Here is a 27,656-nt window from a genome sequence, read left to right as displayed (position 1 = left end):
TGTGGTTATTCTTTTTATTTCCTTAATATTAAACTATAACCCTGCCTTTGACCTTTCTTCCTTAACGTTCATCAATAGTCATTCAACATTTTACTGGTTTCTGCTGGTAATACAGGTTCATTTGCAACTTTCCATAAAAAATAAGTTCTAAAGCCAATTGTCAGTCCTAACAAAAGTAGATACACTGTATTAGTGGTACTTACATAAGTACTGACTGACCACTGATTCAGTAGGCTTTTTCTAGTTAGGTCTAACAGTTTGATTGAGGTCTAAGTCCAAAGTGTCTTGAATACTTAACTTGTTCCATAGTTTTTACTATGAACCATGTCACTCCATTGTGTTTAAAATGCCTGTTTATAGGACTTGACTTGTTAGAAGGACAGTCTCATCCAATTACCTGGGAATCGCTTCAGATTGTAGATAATGACAATCTTCATGGTGTTCAGCTACTTGTGGTGGAAGGCTTAAATCATGGTTGGCTCACAGTCCAAGGTATGTTGCTTCCTGCAGTTGAAATAACCATTTAGACATTTGGGTTATTAAAAGTTAAATGTTATCATTCAGTTTTCCTTCCCAGTAAGATGAGTACAAAACAAAACCAGAGCTTTTCAAAGAATAATCAGCCTTTCCTTGAGGAGAATAAATTATTTGTATAGGGCACATCTAGGCCTTTTCATATAGGGCACATGTAGGCATTTTCCTAGATGTGGAAAAAAAATAAACATGAAAGGTACTGATCAAACTGTTTGATTATCTTCAGTTATGCTTATAGTTATGTACCACAATTTAGCTTCACTAAAGCTACAATTCTTATTCCTAAATGGCAAAAGAAATGTACTATCTTCATCTATGAGAATGCTTAGTCTAGCTGCTGAAGAAACAAGTCACTGGGATAATAAGGAGAAAAGAAAAGGGAAAGGGATGGAAGTGGTATGTGATTTTTGTAAAATTTTATATTAGAATGTAAGTCATATCCTTCCCCACAGGAATCTGGCCATAAATCAACTATACACAGAGAACTCGTATTTAAACATCTATAGTTAAATTACCAAGTACAGTGGTCCCTCCCTATCAACTGACTTATGATCTGCAAATCTGACCGCCCACAGATTGCTATGGCCCATATTATTCAATGACAGCAACATGAATGTGCCCATGCCGAAGCATCTGTGTTTATGTTGCCAACATTGAATAATATGGGGTGCAGTTATCCACATTTTTAGCATCTGTGAGAATTGCACCCATCCACTCTAAGGTCAGATTCATCTTTTGCTTTTCTTTCCTTAAGGGTGTCTTTCTTAACGGGTCACAAGTTATTGGTGGCTGGTAAATCAAAGGCTGTATCATTCCAGCATTGATTTGTGCAGCAAAATTGGTGGATTACGATAGTAAGAATTGATGCATTAGCTGACACAATGTATTAATAGCAGCAATGATAACATATTGTGAAAATTAGATTTTTACAACCTACTGAATCAAGATCACATTTGAGACACATTATAATTTTTATATAAGAAGAACTTCAAGAAATTGTGCTAAAATCTCTCAGGATATCAAACAATAAGGCAATTCAGGAAAATAAACCAGCCAGCATTATAATCTTAAAATATGTCTACTTGAAAGCCCCACAGACCTCAATGTCCACCCCCCCCCCCCAAGCTAAGCTGGTGTAGAATTGCTAGCTAATAAAAGTTGTGTGTATGTGCCTTCAAGTTGCCTGTCAATTTATGGCAATCCCATGAATTTCATAGGGTTTCCACTATAAAGTGCCCCACTATATTGGCTGGGAATTAGGTTCTTCCCTTAATGTTTCCTTGTTGGTCTGTTGTTGGGCACCTTCAATTCTTTCTTACATTGTTGTCCATTACCATCATAATAAAAGCGACCCTAAGGTGAACCTACCATGGGGTTTTCTTGACAGTATTTGTTCAGAGGGGGTTTGCCTTTTCCTTTTTCTCAAGGTGAGAGAGTGTGACTTGCTCAAATCACCCAGTTCATTTCTATGAGTGAAGAAGATTCAACCTCTGGTCTCTAGTCATGGTCTATGGCTCAAGCTACTACCCCAGCTCTTTCTCTGTATAATGGTCTACCCCATTAAATATTAAATATTCAATAATATGTGAAAAGAGCTGTTGTCTTTATTTGGTTTGGTTTAGGAGAAAAAAAGCTTCAAGTTTGGAGTTAAACAACTCAGGGATGGAGTTGTCCGCTACCATCATGATAACAGTGACACAACCAAGGATGACATTGTCTTCAAAATCTCTGATGGAAAGCACAGTGTAAGGCACAAGTTTCCTATTAACATTCTTCCAAAAGATGACAGCCCACCATTCTTGGTAAACAACCTTGTCCTTGAGCTGAAAGAAGGGGACACTGTCCTTATTGATAATCATCTGCTTATGGCTGCTGATTTTGACTCAAGTGATGATTATATCCTCTACAAAATATTCAAACCACCTAGTGCTGGAGAACTTATAAAGCAACAATCCCCAGATGGATCAGGTAGAGTAATGTATGATGTTCATTAAAAGAAAGCTAGACATGAAATTATTATTCAACAACTTGTTTAGTAACATCTTAAGCCAGATATCTATACTCTATGGAAGACCAGGGGAAAATGAAATAGAATCATTCTGCAACATTTATAAAGTGAGATTAGAAGGATGGAGCAGATTTAGCTTTGTGTGCTTAGTATGCAAAAATAATATTTAAATAATATAAAAGATCACTGTTGAAAGAATATTTGCCTCAGACATGGAAGAACTCCCCCCAGTCAAACTAGATAACATTAGGTTATATGGATCAGTTAACTGATTCCAGTATGAGGCACCCTATAATAAATTAGGTTTTTGTGCTCTTTTGAATTCCCAAGGTACCTCTGTGTCCAGCTTCTTCCAAAGAGATCTCTTCCATGGACTTATTTATTATCACCATTTTGGAAATGAAATTTTTCAAGACTCATTTGAATTTATCTTAGCTGACAGCCAGGAACCACCTAACCTTTCAGATCCTCAGGTAAATATTTATTTTTTAAAAAATATAAAATTGCAGAAGAAGAGGGTCCCAAAGGCAACAGTGCATATTGATATGCTAGATGATGTGATATTAAGGATGGAAAGACTATTCAAAATTATTGGGGAAAAATGATCAAAATGTATTTCTCAATTGTCAGAAAACCCTAACCCTGAGATTGACAAGGTTTTTCACAGTTCAAGACTCACTCTGTATGAAATTACCTCGTGCCCCAACATTTCACAGATGAAAATTGGAACAAATGTGGCCAAGCAACATCAGAGTGTAGTCAAGATGGTAATTGTTATTAATGAGGAGGAACAAAACAACAACAACTAGGACACCCTGCAGCAGTTTTCTTTTGCCTGAGACTGTTGGGAAAGGCAAGATTCTGTCCCTCCCTCTACTCTCTTTCTTGCTGTGTTAAGTGAGTGCAGACTACCTATGCACCATGGACTCAGTTTGTAGCAGTTAAAATAAGCTGAGGGCAATAGGGGAGAAGAGGGTGGATGAGAGAGAAACTGGGACATTTTAAAAGTAGCTGAAAAAGTGGGATAACAGAAGATTGTCCGTGCCAAATTAGGACAGTTGCAGGGCATGAAATCAACACATTTTTTAAAATGCAAAAAGCAGCATTTTCTGTGCAGTCATTTGTATACAGAAAATAAGATTTCTGAATAGATTTCTTCTGCACAAAAAAAAATCTGTTTCCTGTGCAGAAAATGCTGCTTTCTGTACACCCCCCCCCCCACACACACACAACTCTTGAAAATTATATTTCAGTGGGAAGAAACCTGATAAAGTTTCTCAGGCCTCTCTTTGAGAATAATATTAGTGAAGAATTGCATCTACTGATGTTGGATGTCACTACCAGAAAATGTTATCCTGCAAATGTGTGTATGAAGTGTATATCTATAATACAGAATAACAAGTGCCTTCCTTTTTGACATGTGGCATTTCTTCCATCCTGCCATATCCCTGGAGGGAAAGCAGCAGAAATGGTCTCTTTCCCTCTCCACTGCCCATAAGCTACAGAGCTGCAGGCAATGTGGTTGATGCCAGCTGCAGAGACTCTGCTCCCGCTTCTTGTCCCTCCTGTTTAATCTATATACCATCTGTGTGATCCAGAAGTCTGTCTGGTACTCCCCAACTATTTTAGTTGCAGGTTTAAACAAAGGTGTAGTCTTCCCTTTACAGGGTCACATGTGTGTACTGTGGATATCTGTGGAATCAGACTTGCAAATGAAGCACCCAAAGAAGATCTCAGTGAGAAATATCTGAATTTGAAGTAATGTTATGAATCATACTAATTCTTCTCTTATATTACTTCCTGAATTATTAATAAAAAACAATTCAGAACAGCAAAGAAAGATGAATGATTATTGAGTAAGGCTCTCCATGTTGGAAAAACTGCAAAATTAATGTTACTTGAGTACATGATTTTTCTTGTATCAAGTACTTCAGTGCATGCTTTGCTTTTAAAAGCAAGAGAATGTATCAGTACTAGATGATGTGATATTTTGGAACACACACATATACACAGTCTTGCCAGTTGTCTTATAGATTGTGATGATCCACATTATGCCAGTGAAAGACCATTTGCCAGAAGAAGTCCCTGGGACGATAAAGCATCTTGTTGTCAAAGAAACAGAGATTGCACACATCACAAAGGATAATCTCCATTTTACAGATGCTGAATCACCTGACAACCAACTTATATATACGGTTACAAAAGCCTGTTTCTCACCCACCTCGCCTGGGTATGTGGCTCTTTTACAACCATAAAGAAAGAAAGAACTTTCAAAGAATCAGATGCTGGCAAATTGCAGTCCTGGGGCTTCATATGGTCTCTATTGTGCATTATTTTTGTGTCCCTTGTCCCCTCCATGTGGCCCAGAATGCAGTATCAAACAGAAGAGAGAGAGAGAGAGAGAGAGAGAAAATTGTGTCATTTTGAAGTATCCATGAGTGACAATTCACTGTTTAAACATGTTATAGCCTCCATCCAAAATGTTTAAAACACACACACACAATAAAAACCAAAAGTCCCCCACCCATTTTTGTTAGTCTTTGCATCTCCCAGAAGATTCTAGGTGCAGAAAAGCCATTCTCAGGCCTGCTACAGTTCCTAGTGCATGTGTGCCCATAGACACACACAACCTTTTGTAGGTCTGCATTCCTAGCTGAATGCTAACTGTAAAACAGAATAATTTTTTGTGGAAGAGATTCTGAAGCAAGGGAAACATTTACCCTTTTGTTTGAACCAATACAACTGCCAGTTTCTTGTTCTCTTGGAAAAGAACAATCCCACACCTGCTACCAGTGAATGGAAAACTGGTTCTTCCTTGTAACTAGAGTTCCTGGCAGACGTTACTGCTAGGGGAATGTCAAGTGCTCATCCTTCCTCTCTTGATAGCTGTTCTTCTGTGCCAGTGCTGTTTCTCAGTAATGGAAATACAAAACAAAGTCAATTTCACCTCCTTTTTGCCTTGAAATGATAGTGAGACTGGCTGCAGAAATGAATGAAGGAAAAGGAATTTCAACTCCACTTTTAACAATGAACATAATGTCTGTGAGCTATACACTCCAAATGTTACTGTTGTTGTTTTTTTCCTTTTCAAATAAACTGAATGCCCCCACAACTTGTCTTTAATAGTAGTCTAGCTAAAGTTCAAGATAAATGATGTGAAACTGATATAACTTATTTTGAGTTTAATTTTTGGCTGTATCCATGCTTAGGAACATAGCAATTGTCCATTTCCTCAGATCATACTTCATAATCAGGTGAAATGGAATATAGCCCACAAAATCGCATGTGTGATGACTGTGTTAATCCTAAAATACCATAAGACATTTTTGGTTGTTTTAAAGTATTTTGTTTCATTTTTATACAACAAACTATCATGTCTACTGTTTTATTTTTAAAAAACCATTTAGCACCATTTGTCACACTTCCCTCCCTAGGCTATATGATGCAGGAAAGCTAATTTTCACAGATAATGTGAAAAGTTACATGAAAATTTCTCCTTCCTCTGCATTATCATCTTTCACACAGGTAAGTGGCTATAACAATAACAGTTGTGCTCTTTCCTTTGACAGAACCTCCAGACTTGGTGTTTGGTGGATTAGCAGGTCAGAAGAGTGTTATATTTTACAACAAAGCCTCTGGATAATTGTATTTTTTTTTATTAATTTCATAGTAGCTGGGTGGGGTGATTTTTTTTATCAAGACATATTTCTTGTTTATTATACTTTCTTAAATCTTTAACATTCTGGCTTTTTTAATGCATTGAGTGTGCTGTTGCTTAGTTCCTGACCTCATGAAATTCCAGTGCATTGAGGGATGAGACCCAATGCATACTACAGTAAAACGTTATGAGATCTTCTTTCACATTACATAGTAAAGGATCAATACATGATTGATAGGCCAAATGATTGAGTAGTGGCAGTAGGGCTTTATCTTGCAATATTTGCAAAGTAGACAGTTGAATTCATGGGATTCATGCAATATTCTGACTTTCATTTCCTTCTACTAGCATGCTGTAACCCATATGAAAGTGGCATACATGCCCCCGTTAATGGAGATGGGCCCTGACCTGTTGTTTGTACAGTTTGAATTCTCTGTCAGTGACCAGCAGGGAGGAACGAGGACTGGTCTCTTTTTTAACATCACAGTGATGCCCGTGGATGATGAAGCACCTGAGGTATTTATTAAGAAAATTAATGGATGGTGTTTGAATGATTTTATGCTGTAGAGTTTTCAGCATAGGAACCAATAGTGTGTTAGCTGAACATTAGGATAGAAGAAGTTCAAATACATTTGAGCAAATATGGTAAAACAGTACCATGCCATGCCTTATGAAAGGAAAGAAAATACCTGTATATTTGCCTTGTTTCCCTTTGTGCTTCTTGGCACAGATGGGGGAAAATGCTGAGTGCAGGAATAAAGATGTGTCATGGAAATGATGAGGAATAGAAGTTTCCTGCCTATTAGAAGCAAAGCCTAACCCACTCCTTCAATTTAACTTTGTTTCTTGATTGCTTGGCGTCACCAGTGGATTCTACCTTTCCCACATGTCATCAGATTTACCAAGCTGTGTGGGAAGTAGAAGAGGGAAAACAGTGACTGGAAGCTCATATAAGCTGTTCTTGTACTGGCAGTGTGAACTTTATTTTTCATTTTTAAATACTTCCTGACCCATCAGTAAGATTTATACCCTCTATGTATCTGAGATGAGGACTATTCCAAATTGTTCTTTTATTTCCTGAATATGTATAGATTTCTGAATATACTCAGAGTCTGCTTTGTTGTTTCTGATAAATGTTGTTGCTTAATTCTTCCTGGCACAGAAAAAGGTTTCAGTCTACAGCAAAGACAAAGGAACACAAGAAAAGCTTTAGTCAGACTCTCAGCTCCCCTTTCCCTTGCTCTTACTCCAAAACTAAGAAAGTATGGGTGGGTCAGCAAAATGACCACCAATACAGAGGAATCTTCCTAAGCCTGATTCATTCTGGCTTTAGAGAATTCTCAGGGAAAACCAATATGTTTCTCTGAACTATATTTTTAAAAAGGGGATTCAGAGAATGGTACTCCATCATTGAACTGAGAGGGGCAGGTTTCATTCATTTCTTTGAGATCCTGTCTCTTTATTTTTAGCCATTTAATCAATTACTGCTGTTGTTACTGTTGTTGTGTGCCTTCAAGTCGTTTCTGCTTTCTGGTAACCATAAGGTGAATCTATTGCAAGGTTTTCTGAGACTGAGTGTGTGACTTACCCAAGGTCACCTACTAGGTTTCCATGGCTGAGTGGGGAATTGAACTCTGATCTCCAGTCGTAGTCCAACGCTTAGTCATTTAATCAGCTACTCACTTGCAAACCTTTTATTATCACTGCCTTAAGAGCTAGAAACTTGGTTTTGTTTTTAAATTAAAATTCAGTACCACTACATTAAATGCTTGTGTAAAATTGTGGGATACAAACCCTTATTTATAGCTGGGTCCTCAGGAAAAAGAATGAAAGCAGAGAATCTAGTATACTTACAGACAAGTCTTTCATTGTACATTCATCTGGCCTTATTCATGGACATTTATGGGACTCCAGATCACATAAGCTTCCACATATAGCTTCTGAATTTCCAGACAAAATATCTGTGAGTAGGAACAGTAGGAACAGTAAGTAGGAACTGCACTTTGCATAATTGTTTTGGTAATTTTAAACAAAAAATCTAATAGGAAAAATGGAATAACTGTGCAGTGACTTTTAACTGCTAGCACTAAGAGATGTCCACCAGAAATCAAACCTGGTTCACAAGAAATGCTTCTTTTTTCAACCACATTTACAGCCCTACTAAAATCATATTGGAAGATTAAAATCTTAAAGGAGAAAAAGCTTCCCAGTATAAAGATATTTTGCTGTTCTTAGTTGATGTAGATTCAGTGATCATTGTTATGTGCCATGGCTGCAGGTGCTGGGCAGACTTTTGCTGTGCAGAATCAGATATTAGTCGCATTGGTGTTGTGGATGCATATATGTGGATGCAGCATGCATATAGTTGTACTGTTGTTTGGAACATGCAGTTATTCCTGCAATAATGATGAAAAAGAGCAAAGATGGAATTACATCAGGTTCCTCATGGATGCTAAAGTTCAAATTGCTTGCTTTTTTTTAAAAAAAAAAGTCATCCCACATGGACTCTATAGTATGGCTGCCCCATTTTCATGTCTTAGCCAGTCTGTTTTGCTATTATACACAACCCTGTCCTTCCCCATCTTCTAGACATACTGATTGGTGCTGTCACTGCATTATTTATTATTCCTGCTCACAGATATTTAATCTGGAGATATAGAAACAGAGAAAGAACCAAAGTTCATTGGGTTACATGTTGTGATTTCTTCATGAAGTCACAGCTAGTGGAAAGATTTATATTGTTAAATTATTGATGCTATTCCCCAAATAACAGTTAAGAGTTTCTTCAAATGGAAAATGAACTTTCCTCCTTTTTTTCCTTAAAAAAAAAAACCTTATAAAATGTTCAAGTACTTCTGGAGTCATTCTGTGACTTGATCCCCTCAAAGTCATACTTCTAACTGTACCCTTCTAGGCTTTAGTTTCAAAAACTGTTCCTTATAGTAGGTAAGCTTATTTCCCCAAATCCGCAAGCTTTAACTTCAAAAACTACCACATGGGTAGAGAGTGTTTCACATGAATTAGAAAAGCTTCTTTTTTGGAATATAAGGGCACAATTTTGAGCAGCTTAAATTCAAGAAGTCTGGACCAAAGCATTTGCTTATTTTCTTTTCTGTAGTTCTTGGAAGGTAATTATCTTTCTTACTCTCTTTCAAGGATAAGGCACTTTTGTATATAATCTTCCTTGTACCTCAGTAGGTAGCCTGTTTTGTTTCTTTTGCCTTCTCGCTGTCACTATAATTATTAAGAGATGAAAATGAAAGGGCAGAATGATTCCAAATGTTCTGGGGCCAGTACAAACTGATCAAATTGGAGGCCAAAAGAAGGGGAACCATCAGGATAAGAGGTTGCTCTCTGAAAATGGTATTTCATGAGCAACATAATGAAAACAAGCACATCATGCTGGTTTTCTACCCACTGTTTGATTAACGATTCAAGCTCATATTATGGTTCAGCTGCTAGTACTAAATGCCTCCCCCAAAATGACTAACCTCCTGAGTGGGCCAACCAAACGCAAAGGTTGACCGACCGAATGCAAAGGGTGCTCAACAATGGCTCCTTTTCATCCTGGAGAGGAGTGACCAGTGGGGTCCCACAAGGCTCTGTCCTCGGGCCAGTTCTGTTCAACATCTTTATCAATGACTTGGAGGACAAAATTGGGGGAATACTTATCAAATTTGCAGATGACACCAAAATAGGAGGAGTAGCTAATACTACAGAGGACAGGATCAAGATTCAAAATGACCTGAACAGACTAGTAAACTGGGCCAAAGCTAACAAAATGAAATTCAACACGGAGAAATGCACTTAGGGCGGAAAAATGAAAAGCACAGATATAGGATGGGGGACACCTGGCTGAATGAAACTACGTGTGAAAGGGATCTAGGAGTCCAAGTAGACCACAAGTTGAACATGAGTCAACAGTGTGATGTGGCAGCTAACAAGGCCAATGCGATTTTAGGCTGCATCAATAGAAGTATAGTGTCTAGATCCAGGGAAGTAATAGTGCCACTCTATTCTGCTTTGGTCAGGCCCCACTTTGAATACTGTGTCCAGTTCTGGGCACCACAATTCAAAAAGGACATTGAGAAATTGGACCATGTCCAAAGGAGAGCAACTAAAATGGTAAAAGGTCTGGAAACCATGCCCTATGAGGAACGTCTTAGGGAGCTGGGGATGTTTAGCCTGGAGACGAGAAGGTTAAGAGGTGATATGATAGCCCTGTTTAAATATTTGAAGAGATGTCCTATTGAGGAGGGAGCAAGCTTGTTTTCTGCTGCTCCAGAGACTAGGACCCGGAGCAATGGATGCAAGCTGCAGGAAAAGAGATTCCACCTCAACATTAGGAGGAACTTCCTGACAGTAAGGGCTGTTTGACAGTGGAACAAACTCCCTCGAAGTGTAGTGGAGTCTCCTTCCTTGGAGGTCTTCAAGCAGAGGCTGAATGGTCATCTATCGGGGATGCTTTGATTGTGATTTCCTGCATGGCAGGGGGTTGGACTGGATGGCCCTTGTGGTCTCTTCCAACTCTACGATTCTATGATTCTATGATTCTATGGGCTAGCATCTTTATAGTATAGGTTTTCCATCTACTAGCCAGAGGTAATGCTTAAATTTGCCAGCTGATTTTTGGAAAGTACTGTAGAGATCCAGGAGATGGATGTATTGCTCTCTTATACCACAAACAAACTATAAACTTGAAAGCCTTCTTGAACAATGCTTACTACTCAGTTGCTCAGCCCTTCCTGGAATTGCGGCAACCTTTAGAGATCAGTTTGCATTAATTAATTTAATGATAATAACCATCTTGAATCCTTCCCCATGAATTCACATCATAGCTAAGGACCTATTACACACATCCATTTTGCAGGGCCTTCTGTGTTTAACATGGGAGCATACCTCAATAATATGGCATATTCTTTGACAGGTACATCTGCAAATTCGTCTGTCAGCCATTCCTACTAAAATTCTAGCATAATATCTAGGGACCCCTGAAAACCTAACTCTCTTAATTTCCACTGCCAGTTGGAATAGTCTGCTGTGTTCTAGGTAGACAAGCAGTCTGACCTAGAATAAAGGAGTCCATGTGCTCATTGCTGTATAAATATGCTGTTAATATGTTGTATTTGATGTACCATATTTACTCATGTATAAGTCGACCTCATGTATAAGTCGAGGGCAGTTTTTGGATCCAAAATTATGGATTTTGATATGACCCGTGGATAAGTCGAGGGGCAAACACTGAAGGATGTTACAAAAGATCTAAAGGGGGAGGGGGGGACAAAGCACCACTTCTCTCCCTATATCTCACTCTCTGGACCTCTCCCAAGCATCAGTCTCAGCATGGAAAAGGGGAAACAAACCTCAGCGTGCGCGCACACACACACACACAAAACTCTTCCCCTTACCAAAAGCATCTCCAAGGCACATGGCTTGCGAAAAGGAGGACAGACCCCACTGTCTCTCTGCTTGTCACCCCAGGACTCCCAAGGCTCATAGCTTGCAGAAATGGAGGACAGGCCTTTCTCTCTCTCTGCTTCTCACCCCCAGAACTTCCAAGACTCATGGCTTTCAGAAATAGAGGACAGGGCTTTTTCTCTCTCTCTCTCCTTCTCACCCCCAGAACTCCCAAGACTCATGGCTTTCAGAAATAGAGGACAGGGCTTTCTCTCTCTCTCCTTCTTACCCCCAGAACTCCCAAGACTCATGGCTTTCAGAAATAGAGGACAGGGTTTTTTCTCTCTCTCTCCTTCTCACCCCCAGAACTCCCAAGACTCATGGCTTTCAGAAATAGAGGACAGGGCTTTCTCTCTCTTCTTCTCACCCCCAGGACTTCCAGGCAAAACGGGGTACAAGCCTGGGCGTATTTTCTTTGTGTTTCTTCTCTCAGCAGCAGCTTGTTAGGTCTGGCTCCACAGGAAGGCTGAGAGCCTGGGAAACAGACACACACACACACACACACACACACACACACAGAGGGACTGGGAGAGAGGAGGAGAGGAGAGCTGATGCCGGGGCTTCAAACAGGGAGCCGTTACAAGGCTACAGAGGAAGGTGGGCACTTTTTCTTTCTCAAAATTTATTAGCATTAACTCATTGACCCTAAGTCTACCCAGGATTTTGGAGTTCATTTTGGGGCATAAATTTTTCGACTTATAGTCGAGTATATACGGTGTATTGTCATACTGTTCGTAACATTGCTACAGTGATTTTTTGAACTTATAACTATTTTAGATTTTCACGAATCATCTAAAAACAGAAGAAGGTACCGGTGTATTCATCACTGCAGAACATCTAATGGTTACAGACTTGGACACCAAAACCAGTGATATACAGATTGAACTGAAGAAATCACCTTTACACGGATACATTAAACTACATGGAAATATTATGCTGGAGGGGGAGAAATTTACCCTATGGGATTTGCACTCTTCCAGTGTTTGGTAATTTTTCTAACGCCTTGCAAATAATGCCTCAAGTAGTAAGATGACCCAGCATTTAAAAAAAGAAAAAACTTATACCATTTTGTTGTTCTTTTAGTATCATTAAAATTATTTAACATTAGTCTCAAATGTGTGTAATCACACTGCCCAGAGTGTAGGATTTCAACATGGGAAATCCTGGTTCAAATCGTCCTTTGGCTATACATTTTATAGGTGGCCTTGAGTATATTGAGTATATGTTTCGATGCAGCCAGTTCACACTAATTCACATGAACCGGTTGTTAACATTTGTTGGCTACACCAAACCATTTGTTAGGGGACAGAAAACAAACATTTTGCTGAGCCCCTGTCCAAAAGGCTGTCCAGAAGACAGCTAATGTCACTGATTAGTTCAGAGTTTTCAAATCCTCTCTGTTCTCTGAATTTGTTGCATGGCTTACATGTCCATACATGTCAAAGTAAGCTAACAATTGGTACTTTTCTCTTTGTGACTCCTGTTAAAGAACAAAAAGGCATTGTGGTTACTATCACTAGCTGATGACACTCATTTAGTACCAGTGAATCCCACTAGAATTAAGCAGGTTTTCTCAAGTGGAGATGTAGCCAAGATCCAAATAAATTAAGACTATGAGTTCATAATTAGGCAATTGATAGACCTTGTTCTTGCCCAGCTTGCTTGTTCAAACCTATAATTAATGAATGCCCAACTTTTCTGTAATTATGTTTAAAAGGTATCAGCATGACAGTTCAGAAACCCTTGAAGACAGGGTTATATTTTCAGCAACAGATGGATTTAACACTGCAGATGGAACATTAAGAGTACAGGTAATAACAATTTGGAAATATATCTTATCAAAATTTAATTGGACCATATTAATCCCATACTGGTTTATGCAACTTCACTAAGCAAGTTTTTAATTGCTATCTATGTTGACCTTGAGTTCCCACAAAGATATCTGTTTGGATTAGTTATAACTAATTTCTTCGAAATATTTTGGAGATAGATCCAGATTAACAAGTAAGGGCCTAACTAGTCATGATGACACTAAAGTTGTATATTATATTCAGTTACATTTACCATATATACTTAACTATAAGTCAACCTTAAGTTGAGGATAGGTTTTGCGGCCAAAAATTATGGATCGCGATACAACCTGTGGATAGGTCAACGGTAAAATTTAGGGGCATGTAACAAAGGATGAAGCAAAGGAAAACAATGCGAAAGAAGTCTCAAAATTACAACAGGCATAACTGTTTGTGCTCACACTAAAGGCTGGGTGGATGAGAGAATAGAGGAGGGTCAGTGCTTCTAAAACAGATTCTTGCCTTTCAGCAGGGGGTGGTTCCCTTCTCTCTCTTTTTAAAAATAAGAATTAAAGTTCAGTACTTACATTTACCCATGGGTAAGTCAACTTTTTTCTGTCAATTTTTGACTAAAATTTCTAGACTCATACATGAATATATACAGTACTCATTCTGTGTTCTTTTGTCTTGTAACTGTGGAATCCCAGATTGTTTCTCTCAGTATGGACCCCATACTTGAACACTGTACTCCTGTTATTGAAATGAAAAATACATGCTCACAGAGGCATTAGCACAGTTGAGTGCTTGCCTGAAGATGCAATGTCATTAGAATTTGGTCTAGTTTTTGCATGCAATGATGCTGTAAAACAGATAGCAGTGAAAGAGCACATGAATGGTGCTAACCAGAGTCTAGAACTAGTTCTAGAATTTGAGATAGATAGGGCCTTTTAAATGGTTTTTATTTTTGGTTTTAATTCGTTTATGATTTTAATGGCTTTACTGGGCTTTATCTAATTTGTTTCCATCTTGTTTTTTAGCCACATTGAATGCTATGTTAGTGGAAAGAGGAGATTAAAATGTGGTGTGGGGTGTGTGTGTGTGTGTAAAGGGAGAGTGTGTGTGTATATGTGTGTTTTTCTCAGTCTTTAATGGTGCTCTCAAAGCTATGAAAGATTACCCATAACAAAATGTAAGAGACCAATCCACTTGTTGTTATTATTATTATTATTATTATTATTATTATTATTATTATTATTATTAACCTTTATTTATAAAGCGCTGTAAATTTACATAGCGCTGTACATGCAATCTTTTTAATTGGACACAATAATATAATACTACGTATGTTATTCAAACTATCCTTGATATGAATTGATCCTTGGGATTGTGGACTGCTTCAACCTTTATGCTTGGCAGAAAGAGTAAGAAAATTTCAGCTGTCAGATTCTAACCAAGTAGATTTCCCCACTGTATCCAACTGTGGTGAACTGCTTTGTCTTCTGTCAAGTTATGTACATGGAAACAAGACAGAAGCAAACCACGTCCAGTAAAATACTTGGTTAGTTTCTATGGAATGCACTAAAGGTCTGACAGATAGCTGATTACTCATAACAAAATACTTATGCTGATCCAAGAACGATCCAAGATCCACTTGGCCAACATTCATAATTCCTCTGGCCAGTGAAAACAAAAGCATTTGATTCACTGCAGTTTTGCAAGCCACAGGTATAGAATTAACTAAACTGTCTTAAATGAGGTTCAAAATACATGAATAAACTTCTGGACTTTCTTCTAGTCATGAATGATGTCATGTTCTTTAATTCAAGATTATTCCAGTTAATGATGAGCCACCAGAACTGCAGCCTGGATTGAAATCAAGTTTGGAGTGCCTGGAAGGAGGACGAATTCTCATCACTGCTGAATATCTCTATGCAACAGATGCTGACAGTGATGATGCCAGACTCACTTATATGATTGTGGGGACTCCAAAGCATGGTGTGATTCAAAAGGAGAACTTCATGGTGGATAGGTTCTCTCAAAATGATGTTACTCAAGGTGCCATCTCCTATGTTCACACTGGTAACTAGCTGTTCCTTCTAACAATTTATTCTAAGTTTCCAAGCATTGTTCTAAATATCCCTCATGATATTCCTCAAAAAGTGCATTTTTGTTACTTACAAACCCCAAATTTTTGATTATATACATTGATAATTTTGTGTGAAACCAGCTTCTTAAGAACATAGTGTCATGTTCCCTTCACGTTAGCAGAAGTATTATTTAATCCATAAAATTCATTCTTCACAACCTTAATAAATGGGCTGCAAGTGAAATGAATCTAGTTATCTCTCATTGTCTTTAACTCTTCTGGGCTTTTTAGATTTAAGCATTTGAACATTTTTTTTCCAAGTGGCTGCATGGCAGTAAGGTTATTTTATAATATAATAGATAGCATATTAGTTGTAAAATAACATGCCTATGAAAGTGCCTAGTTTCTTGTAAGTCTTGAAAATCAGGCGGTCAGCATCTTTAGCTACTGATGAACCTTTTATTAAAATATTATGTGCACACAATTGCCAGAGTTAAGCATTTTAAATCCCATTAACTTTAGTTTCAAAATTTAAGTACATATCCTTAAATCTTTCCCAGCAAAATCAGTGGGGCTTAAAAGAATCCTTACAATGATTGCATTTCTTCTTATACCTATCTGCAGTGTAAGGTACATTGTGATCAGAGAGAAGACCTGTGTTTTAACAGATGAGCACATGCCAGCCCTCCCTTCCTTTAAAAAAAAATCATATATATGTGTACAGTATATAATCTGTCCTATACCTGAAGATCTCAGTTTACAATAAAATCAGTTTAAAATTGCTATGTATTTTATATGTATTATCCTATTATTTCTTAGATTGTACACCATAGGCAGGTTTACTATTTTATATTTATTGGTTTTATGTACAGCACTGTGCAAATCTACAACGTTATATAAATAATAATAATAATTTAAAATAAATAATAATATTAATAATATTTTTTAAAAAACCTAAAGATATATTAAATCACATGTCAGTTAAAACCAGACAATTTAAGACCAGTTAAAGGAAATTAAAATAATGTGAACAATAAAATATGAATTAAGCCCCAATGGGTTTAAGAAAAAGCTGTGCTTTGACTTGGCACTGTAATAGCACCAGCTTTGGTGCCAACTGGGCATCCAAAGGGAGGGTTTACTTCTTACGTGCCACTGCAGAGAATGCCCTCTCCCATGTCCTCCTACAATGTATTGCCTTACCACTGGGACACAGAGAAGAACTCCTCCAATAGCAAAAATCAAGGTTTGCTATTTGGAATTTATCCTTTAAAAAAAAAAAGCTTTTCAAGCAGTGGATGCTTGAATCTGTGGATAAAAAAATCAGTGGATAAAAGGAGGATCAGCTCTATGAAGAACATGAATAAAAAGTAAAATGTAAATATTCTTTTAAAAACAATCAATTTGTATGTTTAAAACTATTAAACCCAAAACCATTAAAAACATATGAGACCCAACAAAACAGCACAGAAAACCATTAAAAGCTCATCCCTGTCAGTTTGCTGGCAGGAGAGCAAAAGCCATCCTAGCCTCCTTAGGGAGGGAGTTTCAAAGTCTGGGAGCAACTCCCTGAGAAGGCTCTGGTTTTGACCTATAAGCCCTATATGGATTGGATCCAGGTTATTTGAAAGAACATCGTATCTCCCTTTACAAGTCTATAAAGGGTACGAAGCTCATCAAGAGAGGCCCCAACTCATGGGCTCATTTGGTGGGAACAAGTGTTAACAGAAGTTTTTGGTGAGAACGGGTGTTACTCACTCACCCCTTATATTTTATATCAAACATATTAAAACAGACACTGTATTTGACCCCTGTGGAAGATGACCCTCTGAGTTGGAGACTTGTAAAGCAAAGTTGCAGGCTAGAAGAGCTAGCAGGTGGAGTAGGGCACCATTTGATGAAATCATTGAAAATTCCAGCACAGTTTTTTTGTGCTTGGAGAAGCATGAGAGGATTATGGCCAGGAAGGTATTGATGTACTGAAGGAAGAGTTTAAGAGCCAGTGGGTTAATTCCTTTTTTCCCTCAGTTATGTGCACCCATCACCCATTACACTCAGCCCAGTTTCAACCCTTTATTTCCACACTTGGGAAACCAGTCACAGACCATCTAAAACCCATCTAAGGCGACCTAACCCATTCTACTTTGGGTTTCTGGCTCCCCCTCAAATCCTTTTCAGGGTATAAATGAACCCTGGTGGCACAGTGGTTAAATGCCTGTATTGCAGCCACTCACTCACAAACTGCAAGGTTGCAAGTTAAATACCAGCCAAGGGCTCAAGCTCAACTCAGGCTTGCATCCTTTCAAGGTCACTAAAATGAGTGCCCAGATTGTTGGGGGCAATTAGCTTACACATTGTAAACTGCTTAGGGAGTGCTTAAGTGTACTGATAAGCAGTATAGAAATGTAATTGCTATTGCTAAAGATTGGGGGCAGGCATGCTACCGGTTTGATCAAGCTAAGCCCCTTGATGTGTCTGCTGTTCTGCTACCCCTCCTTTCTGCTGCAGCCTCATTCCAGACTCTTCTTCAACTGGACTCAAGATTAGTAAAGTATCACCCCCTTAGCAAAGCCTCATGTCTATTCATTTTTCACTTTAATTTCTTTAGCCCTTGTGTGTGTGAGTAAAAGCTTGTGTGTGTTGCTTATTTCCTCTCAATAAAGTTTTATTTCTTATTTGAAAACCTGCCTCTGGAACTCTGTGTGATTACGGACCCTGAAAGCTGGGTTGGATCCCTAAGGCCATGTTACCCCAGCCATACTATAGCTCTCTGAGCTAATTACGAATTCCCCTACATTGGTTTTGGGGTGTCCTACCTGGACCCCTGCATTTAGGGTAACACAAAGGAGATGGTCTTCTTAGTGGCTGCTCTCAGACTGGAGCTCCCTCCCCAGAGAGGCGAGGATGGCCCCATCCCTGCTCTCCTTTCAGCAACAGGTAAAAATATTCTTGTGCTGTCAGGCTTTTCCAAAGGGTTGGGCTTTTTAAATGCTGTGTAATTCAGATTTTAAAGTTTGCATAGAGTTATTAATATATTTCAGTTTTTAAGGTGTAATGTTTTTACTTTGTAAAATTGTTTTTTAACTTTGTATCTACATTTTAATTCTTTTATATTATTTTAAACTTGTACCATTTTAAATTTGTTGATAGCCATCTTGAATCCCTATATTGGGAGAAAGGCATGACAGAAAATAACAAGAATAACTATTTATATGGTGGAGTATGCTTGTGTGAGGCTAAAACTAGTAGCATTCTGCCATAAAAGACGACCACCAGTTTTGTTACGAGTGTAAGCAACCATTTGGTGGGACTGGCTGAGAAAATGGTTCTATTTCTTAAGTGCTAATATTTTCCACCATGCCTTGTCCTCTAATTGGAAGTATGTTCAATATCTCTTATATGGAAGCATATTAAGTTCTTTATTTTTGTGTGTACTGGTTCTCTAGGAGGAGAAATAGGGCACAGGTATATCATGGACAGCATAACTTTTGTTATCTCAGATGGAGAAGCTGGAACAGCAGATGGCTGTTGCATTGATAAAAAAATCCTACCACCTATTCCCCTTCATTCCAGTTTACCAGTGCATGATCTGAGCATCAGAGTATTGCCTGTTAACAACCAGTGGCCCTTGATTCGAACTGGTATGTATTTGTTGAACTAATCCTATTGTTCTAAGTCTTAAGGCTAAGGCTAAGTCCTGAATTTTATAATTTGGTAAATCTCACTGAATATTCTGTGCCTTGCTGGGTGAGACAGAGTTGTTATAATTATCAGAGGTATCGCAATAGAATTTGAGGGGATGCATAGTTCAACAAGAGGATTTTCTATTTAGAATTGTAGAAGTTGGACAGAAATGGTAGCCATCTGCCATGGGCAACTTGCGGTCAGATCAAGATTTTACCAGCCTCTCAAGCCTGTATGTCAGTTTTTTTATTCTAATTTTAAAAACAACAATAAAGATATGGGCAAATACATTAGTGATGGAAATAATATTTTCAGATTTTCATCTCTGTGATGAGAATGTGTCGCTGCCTGCCAAAACTGAGTTTTGCATTTTAAAAATGAAATGTAATGATGCCACATTAGTTAAATGAGAGAAACTGGGTAAATACAATATTGGCTCATCACAGTTTCAATTATTATAGATTGCTAATAGTACAGTCTAACCTAGTGCCTTGGCTTTCATTTCAAAAGTAGAAAGATAAGGCAAATTTTCTTGCTCTCTATTGCTTTCACATATGTTCTTAAATATGTATGCTTCATCATGTTTCCACATTTAATCTGCATTTTTAAAATTTGAACTTTCCCCTCAAAACATGTTTTAAACATATTTTTCCCCAATGTTTTGAGCCAAGAACTGTGTTGAAACCTTAAGAGAAGTGCAAAATCTGATGGACAGTGACATACTAATCTGTATATTTCTGTGTTACATATCAAGTCATTTTGTATCAGAATTCTCTAAGATCCGATTCCTCTTGTATTGTAATGTGAAAAATCTTAATGTCACCAGGTCTGTTTGCTACACAAATGTTTGCTTGTTTCCCAAGAAAAGAAAGTAAATGCTGAAAAAATAATGGCGGGTGGGAATGGTTAAACATGCAGCTTTTGATATGAGAAGGCAATTCCAATCATAGTAAGTCTAACTCTGGCTGTAGCATGAGACAGAATGAGATGTTTTCTTCTAATGGCAGATCCTAGAGCAGTAGTCCCCATACTGTGGTCTTTAAGAGATTTTGGACTTCAGCTCCCAGAAGCCTCAGCCATGTTGGCCAATCCCTTAAAGAGCACAGTTTGGGGACCGCTGTCTTAGAAGATGAACAGAAGCTATCTTGTACCCCATTAGCTACTCTCTAACCCTCAGATGTAACAAGGACAGCCATCACTGAAATAAGATTCAAATGTCATCCTCACTCATGTCTGTATTTGAAATGAGAGGGGAGTTCCATCATATACTTTGCTTCAGATAGCAAAATGGTTTGGGACATCTGTCTTTCCAGTGATGTTGCTTTCTCCAAATTATTGTCACCACAGGAAGGTGTTTATGCCTTCCTGAACTGTTATACCTACCCATGACTTTCAGTTGTTTTTATCTCAGAGGTCAAATGATTCATTTAACTGATTCAACATGTATTGGCAATCAATCCCTAAGCCAGTTCTCAGGAGTCCTAGGCCAAGCATTTCCCTTATTTTATCTCCTGTAACCCTTTTGCTAGATTTCAAACCCAGGTGTCATACACACTTTAGTGTGTGTGCGCACGCGCGCGCGCACACACTTGCCTATCTACACTAAAATGTAGCAATGCCTTTGAATTTTCTTTCTGAACTCCACATGGGCATGGAGCAATATGAGTGTGGAAAGTCCATAGCTCCAATACAAGAAGAGAAGTTGGAAAAACTCAACTGGTGCGGAAGAATAAGCAAGAATAAGCAAGGTCGCTGGTGACATAGCTCCATTCCATCTGTGCAGGCACTCTCTTAGAATTCTGCATCATGGTTTTCTGTAGCTTTTTTTTTTTACTGTCTCATTGCTCTTCAGTCCTGTAGTTATTATTAATTTTTTTTTGTCATTTGCTTGCACTTAGTAATGAAACAAAGATGTCCCTTTTTTACTAATTAAACGCAACTCATTTTATAGTGAAATTAAATACAATCCTCCCTTTCAACATAGGAGCTTTGCTGTCATGTCTGTCTCCAGAGAGAATGGGTCATTGTCTCACTGCCTAAAGCAGGAGAATTTAGTGATACTTGGAATATCTCAAAATCCCTCACCTCCTAGTGGTTATGTATCCACACAGAAATGTTTATGAAATGTAAATTTGTTTGGAATCCAGTTACAGTGAGCCTGTTGGTTTGTATAGGAAAGACTAGAAATGGAAAGCTGTCTTTAGTGAGTGTGAAGATATATATTAGAGATGTCAATATTTACATACTTTATCCTCACTTGGAAGGATGAATAGTCTCTATAGTTTTCTCCTTGTGGCAGGAGCAAATGAAGATTTCTGTCCAGTTCTCAAGAGGTAATCACACTTTGTGAAGTCTCTTGGGGAAGTATGCTGTGCAGGAATAAATAGCTTTTCTACACCACACTAACACACATCCCTATCTTTTTGCGTAGAAAATGTATTTCATGCACAAAACATTTTGATTCCTCTCCAGGAAATACATTTCCTGTGCAAGACCTATATTTTCTGTGGCAAAAACATAGGGTTTGTGTTTGTTTTTTGCAGAAAAAGTTTGCATTTCTGATGCACAAAATAATTCCCTAAGAGACTTTACAAAATATCTATATATAGTCCACTGCACTACTTTTCTCCACTGAGATTCTCACGTGGCTGGAAATCAATTATTCTGCTCTGAACAAATAATGACAAATATGTTTCCATTCCTAATATATACAGTGGCAGCTGGGGTTTTCCATATCAGGACAGTGATTTGCTCTGAATTTTTGTCAGATCTTTAAAAGAACTCTCCAGGGTATTTTGAGGATATGATATGGCACCACTCATAGGTTTATTGAAGTCTGGACCAAACCCACCACTTCCCTGATATGGAAGCCACCATAGTTAATGGACCCTTTCACGCTACACAGTTGTAGTGCTATGATTTCACTTTAATCACTGTGTTTGCTCCAGGACCCTTCATGGATACCAAAATCCATGGATGCCCTTTATATAAGAAGGCAAAATCAGATTTGCTTTTTGGAATTTATGTATTTTAAAAATATTTTCAAGCCATGGATGTTTGAATCTATGTATAAAAATATCCATGGATATGGAAGGATGACTGTAGTTTGAAAGGGCTTCTTGTATCTTCCGCGAGGCTTCTGGAAATTCCTTTCTTAGATGGCTTTGATTTTGAACTTTTGCAGCTTCCTTCTCTCAAGAATCCCTATTGCCTTTCAAGCTCCTTTTTATTGTGGCCCATATTATGCATATTGGTTTTCATGATTGGTCCATGGCCTGTTTATGCCTATTTTGCTGCACATTCGTGCATTACGTATGAAAAACAGCAACAACATTGTGAGCTCCTTCTATGGAAAATTGGGATGGAATGCTACCAGGTTCTGTTATGCCTGTTTAGCTCTCTGTGGTCACTTCAGGAAAACAGAAACATTGTCCTGTCCCCCTGCCTTGTAGTGCAACAGTGTTTTACAAAGAGAGATTTCTAAGTACTTTAGCTACCTCAGTGATTTCATGCATTTTGAATCCAAAGATATGAGTTTCATACAAATAGTTTTGGAATGGGTAGGCAAGATTAGAGGAAAGTCATTTGAATTTTGCAGCTATCAGCTCTAAACTGAAGCCATACTTTATAATTTTACATACCGTTCAGCCACTTTAAGAAAGACTACTTCATTTACACCAGTAACTGTAAACAGAGATATGCACCATCCCAGTAGTGCTGAGTAAGATATCTTAAACTGAATCAAAGTGTCACTAGTGCTTTTCTCAGCAGCTACTGCCCAAATCAATAGCTGATTACATTGAGCAGCCAGGCAGACAGGCTGTGAAGACTTAGCTTCCTCCTGGTTGCAAATAAATAGAGTCTTTAATCTGGAACAGTGTAGATAATATTTGTGTTCTGCCTTACCTCAAGGAGAGCTGTTTGTAGTGGAAGAAGGCTCTTCAGCACGTATCACTTTAAAATACCTGGATGCATCAGATGAAGATTCAAAACCTGAGGAGCTAACTTTCTTCTTGGAGACAAATCCTGTGTATGGTTACCTGGAGAATATTCTTCCTACACCTGGATATGAGAAAAGCAATGCTGGGTTGAACATAAGTGAGTTGCAAATTTGTTGCCCTACTCTCTACTCTCAATTTCTCCTTTTCAAAGAACCACAATTGTATACATTATGTGTGTGTTCCTCTATGATGGTGGAACAGAAAAAATAATAAACTAGTCACACAAATGCCAGACATTAATGTTTGGACTGTTTTGAGGGCATTATTTTGGATTATTTACTATACTCATAAATGCCATCCAAGCTAGTTAGGTTGTTTGGAAATAATTTTCCACTCTGCTTTCTCTGCATTAAAAAAAACAAACCACCTCAGTATAGAAGCAGGAGCTGGGCCAAAAGGCCCATTTTCCCCCTCTCCCCATTCTGACATCATCCTATTTGGATGATGCACAGCCCAACTTCTGGTTCTGGTGCAGGCAGTCAGGATGATGTCCAGCATGTCCTGCACCAGAACCAGGGCATTAAAAGGTTAAAATTAATTAAAATAACCTATTGTTGCTCCATATCTTCTGGGAAAATTTGGAGCCCTCCATTTCCACACCACAGTGGCTGTCTATACAGGCATTATGTTGGGAGACCTGGTGGCAGAACACTTGTTCTGAGATCAGAATGAGGTATCCAGCCTGTGACCATCAATGTAAGCCTTGTTTTGACCTTAAAAGTGAGTGACTTCTGTGACAGTGGCAAATGTGCTGCTTGGCCCAGTAGGACACCTGGGTGCAGACAGCTGCTGTGGCACAGAACCTGAAGCTGAACTAACAGGGGCAAGTCAGGGCAACTGTGGGGACAGGGTACTCCAGGCTGCCCCAGGAGTATCCTGGCCAATTCAGACAAGGTCTACAAAATGGAGGGGGGAAAGGAGCCAGAGAGAAACACCTTTACATGATATATTTTTAGGTGTATATACCCAAGATAATTCTCAGATACTCTTGAAAAATGTAAATTATGGAGTCATGCCGACTGACAGTTTAGAACTGCCTCTAGCTGTTCCAGCCCCAGTCACTCCCTGTTCAGCACAGGACCATGGTGACCAGACGCTGTGGTCCCAAGGCCAGCTGTTGCCATGGTCCCAAACAGGCTGCCAACAAGGAGCACTCTTTTTGCGCTTCTCTTGCCAGCAGTCCTGGGCTGCCTTAGGTGGCCATTGTATGGCTTTGCCCTGATCTGGGAGCATGCATTATCTGTACGCCAGGCCCCCGGGATCATTCCAAAGCTGGCCTTTTTGACCCATGTATTTTGGGCCTGTGAGTCCAAGACTTAATGTATTCTCAGTCATGCTTGCCAAGTAGTCAGTCAAGAAGTTAGCTATCACATTTTTTGAATATGGTTCAGAATTAAGTGTGAAAAATAATGGAATAATTAATTATCTGTTTTTAACACTCTGACTCTCTCCAAAAAGGTGTCTTCACATTTCAGAATCTCCAAGATGGTTATATCAACTATGTTCAGGCTAAGCATGAGCATTCAGAACCCACCTCTGATGGCTTCATAGTATCAATCAGTGATGGTCTTCATAAATCCATAGCAATACCTTTCTACATTGTCATTTTTCCAGTTAATGATGAAATTCCACAGCTGCAACTCAGAAACATAACAGTAAGTCAGATAAATTCTGCCACTGATAGTCCTTGCTTTTTATAAAGAATTTGAATATGATGAGGACAAGATATAAAAACAGTAATTCCATAAGCTGGTATATAATATAATATAATAATAATAAGAGGCCTTTTGCCATTAGTGGTGAATATATTTTCTGTAAACTAGAGGAAACACTGTATGAGACATATCTTTGCAGTTCAAGATCCCATAGAAAGTAGTAAAAGATCCTCAGCACCTTTAGTTCCATACCCTTAAACTGTCCCAACTTGCAGGGACAATCCCAATAAATCTTCTGTCATCACATGTTTAAAGCTGCTTTCAAAATGTCCCGGTTACTTTCTGCTCCTCACACTTTCCCCTTTGTTCTCAGCTGACTTCAATTGCTGCAAACTGAGTTCAAAATGTAAAAACAATTACTCAGTTAACTGAGTGCTGAAAGAGAGAGAGAGAATGAGAAAGGAGTTTGGGTGTGTAGGCTACTGACAAAGCAGATTATCGCACTGCCCTTTTTCATCCTCCCCTCCTGACCTAGGCGGAAACCTTTTAAGCATGGATTTTATAGCATGCCTCCATACCCAGGTTGGAGGCATTTCACACCCAATCATGGCATCCCATACCCAGTCTGGACTTCTTCAGCACTTTCTCATTCTTTTCAAAGTATGGGAGAAGTCCGGATTGGTATGGGATGCTTTGATTGGGTACAGGATGTTTCTGGCTTGGGCACAGAGATGGACAATAAAATCCATAATGAACAGGTTTCGGCATGTGGCTAGGTCAGGAGGGAAAGATGGAAAAGGGCAGTGCAATAATCTCCAAAGATGTCTCAAAATGTTGGGGAATTGAGTGATGAGGGCATCATGACAGTGTTGTGGGAGAAGGTTCCAAGACTTCACAGAAAGGAAATATCTGGAAATGTGAGAAATCTTGAGCTCAAAAATAACTATTAAATATTTTAAATGCCTGTTTTAAATGCCTGTTTTTATATACAAGTAAAAAATTGCAATTAAGATCAGATTATCAAAATAGCACATTACATATTTATTATATTTTCAGTCAGAGAGAACAGTAATTTTAATTCATTAAGTACATGGTATTCTTTTTAAAATTTGTACTCATGGGACCAAACTAATTGAGAAACTGAACATTGTAAAGCTTTGAAAACAGACATGAGAGGGAACTGGGCTGTGAGAATCAGTGCGGCAGTTTACCCTTGAACCAGAACATTTTTCTGATTTGAATAATTCCTTCATCTTGCTATGTACCCTCATTGGAGATCATATCACTTTAGGGCCAACTTGCATATTACAGTAAAATATTTAGACACATTGCTGTCTCACTGATGAGAGATTGATGACTGGGAAGGATAATGAAAGATAGATGATCAGGAAGGCATGGGTGAAGATTTTTTAAAAATAATTTTTCTTGCACCATCTTCAACCTCCAACCAATGAACCTATCTTGCTAGGCTGGTAAAATGTGCAGTCATATTAGCCAGAACAAAAATGGCCCTTAAATTTAGGCAAATAGTACAGGGAGGGAGTTCTACTACAAGGCATATAATCAGAGCTCTGTAACACATTCTAGTTGGGACTTTCTTAAAGTCTTGTGAAATGGCACTGTGAGTTTTGAGAATAAAGTATCACTCTGTGTAAAAGACAGAAACTACGGGAAGAAATGGATGTATTAGGCAAAAAAAATTGAATTATTTGGTACAGGTTCTTAGTGCCTTCATCTCCAGGATCTATGTTCCGAAGTGAGAAATTTTATTTTCTTCAGTTATAAATATAGTACTGATGGATCTGTGTGCTGATAAAGCAATAAGGAGGAGGAGGAGGAAATTAGAAGCTAAGTAGAATTTATTTTAATGCAACTGTAGATGTGACATCAGAATCTATGCTTCTAGTAAGCAAAGAGACCACCACAAACACACCATAGTCAAAGTGTGTGGAAGGTTTTTCTTGTCAGCTTTCATGGCACAAAATGAAAGCTTTGTAAATCTGAGCCTCCATATGTGGTTCTCAGCTGGTGTAAGTCTCTGAATGTGAAACATGTGAAGAGCTAAATGAATGCTGTATATATGGTGGCTGAACTTGAAAGCAACAGAAATTGCACCTGAGAATATCCTACACTGGATTGTGGAATGTTTGAAGATGAATGAAAGCTGAAGCCCTTCTTAATGTATTGCATCACTGGTGGTCCAAGGGTTATGTGTGAGGAATTGAAAATACGTGTGCTTGAGGTGAGAAAGAGAGAGTGGTTGCATTTATTAAAAGCAGAATGTTCTTTATTTTTTTGAAAAAATTCTAAGTACATTCTTATTAAAAACTTGGAATGAAAGTAGCTAAACAGCTTCTCCTGCATTAAGTAGTCTGAGCTTGGAAATAATGGTTTGGGGTAAGGAGGGTGTAACAAAGCCTCATTTCAAAAATAACATCAGAGGAAAAATTACTTTTCTGGTGCAATAGGTAATGTTTTTTCTTTTTCTAAAAAATGTAATGTACAAATAATAATAATAATAATAATAATAATAATAATAATAATAATAATAGATATTATTATTTATAATCCATCTTTTCCCCAGATTGGTACACAAAGCTGCTAATAGCAATTAAAAAACATTTAAAATATTGTGGATTAAAAGTCCACAAAATACAAAAGTTAACACACAATTAAACAATCAGAAAAAATTAAAAGCAGGCTAAAGCAAATAATAAAACACACACGTTATTATTATTATTATTATTATTATTATTATTATTATTATTATTATTATTATTATT

General features: G+C 38.1%; 1 protein-coding gene and 1 long non-coding RNA gene across 2 annotated transcripts in view; one reads left to right on the top strand and one right to left on the bottom strand.

Moving 5' to 3' along the window:
* Nucleotides 1-27,656, top strand: part of LOC121927983 (FRAS1-related extracellular matrix protein 1-like) — a 161,333-nt gene that overhangs the window by 9,601 nt on the left and 124,076 nt on the right. Inside the window, 12 exon segments of the mRNA XM_042462124.1 lie at nucleotides 361-509; nucleotides 2,160-2,502; nucleotides 2,873-3,015; nucleotides 4,576-4,772; nucleotides 5,977-6,067; nucleotides 6,549-6,716; nucleotides 12,435-12,643; nucleotides 13,375-13,468; nucleotides 15,274-15,526; nucleotides 18,980-19,174; nucleotides 23,130-23,315; nucleotides 24,677-24,873. Of these exon segments, the coding sequence (XP_042318058.1) occupies nucleotides 361-509; nucleotides 2,160-2,502; nucleotides 2,873-3,015; nucleotides 4,576-4,772; nucleotides 5,977-6,067; nucleotides 6,549-6,716; nucleotides 12,435-12,643; nucleotides 13,375-13,468; nucleotides 15,274-15,526; nucleotides 18,980-19,174; nucleotides 23,130-23,315; nucleotides 24,677-24,873 (2,225 nt within the window).
* Nucleotides 100-24,849, bottom strand: LOC121927986. The gene is made up of 4 exons (XR_006103416.1): nucleotides 24,753-24,849; nucleotides 23,124-23,279; nucleotides 8,055-8,161; nucleotides 100-504 (listed from the first exon to the last, which is right to left on the bottom strand). It is a non-coding gene; the product is annotated as an uncharacterized LOC121927986 (long non-coding RNA).

This window comes from Sceloporus undulatus, chromosome 4 (assembly GCF_019175285.1).
Source record: "Sceloporus undulatus isolate JIND9_A2432 ecotype Alabama chromosome 4, SceUnd_v1.1, whole genome shotgun sequence".
Taxonomy (NCBI): Eukaryota; Metazoa; Chordata; class Lepidosauria; order Squamata; family Phrynosomatidae; genus Sceloporus; species Sceloporus undulatus.
Note: the sequence above shows the minus strand (reverse complement) of the source record. Positions and strands in the feature narration are given on the sequence as shown.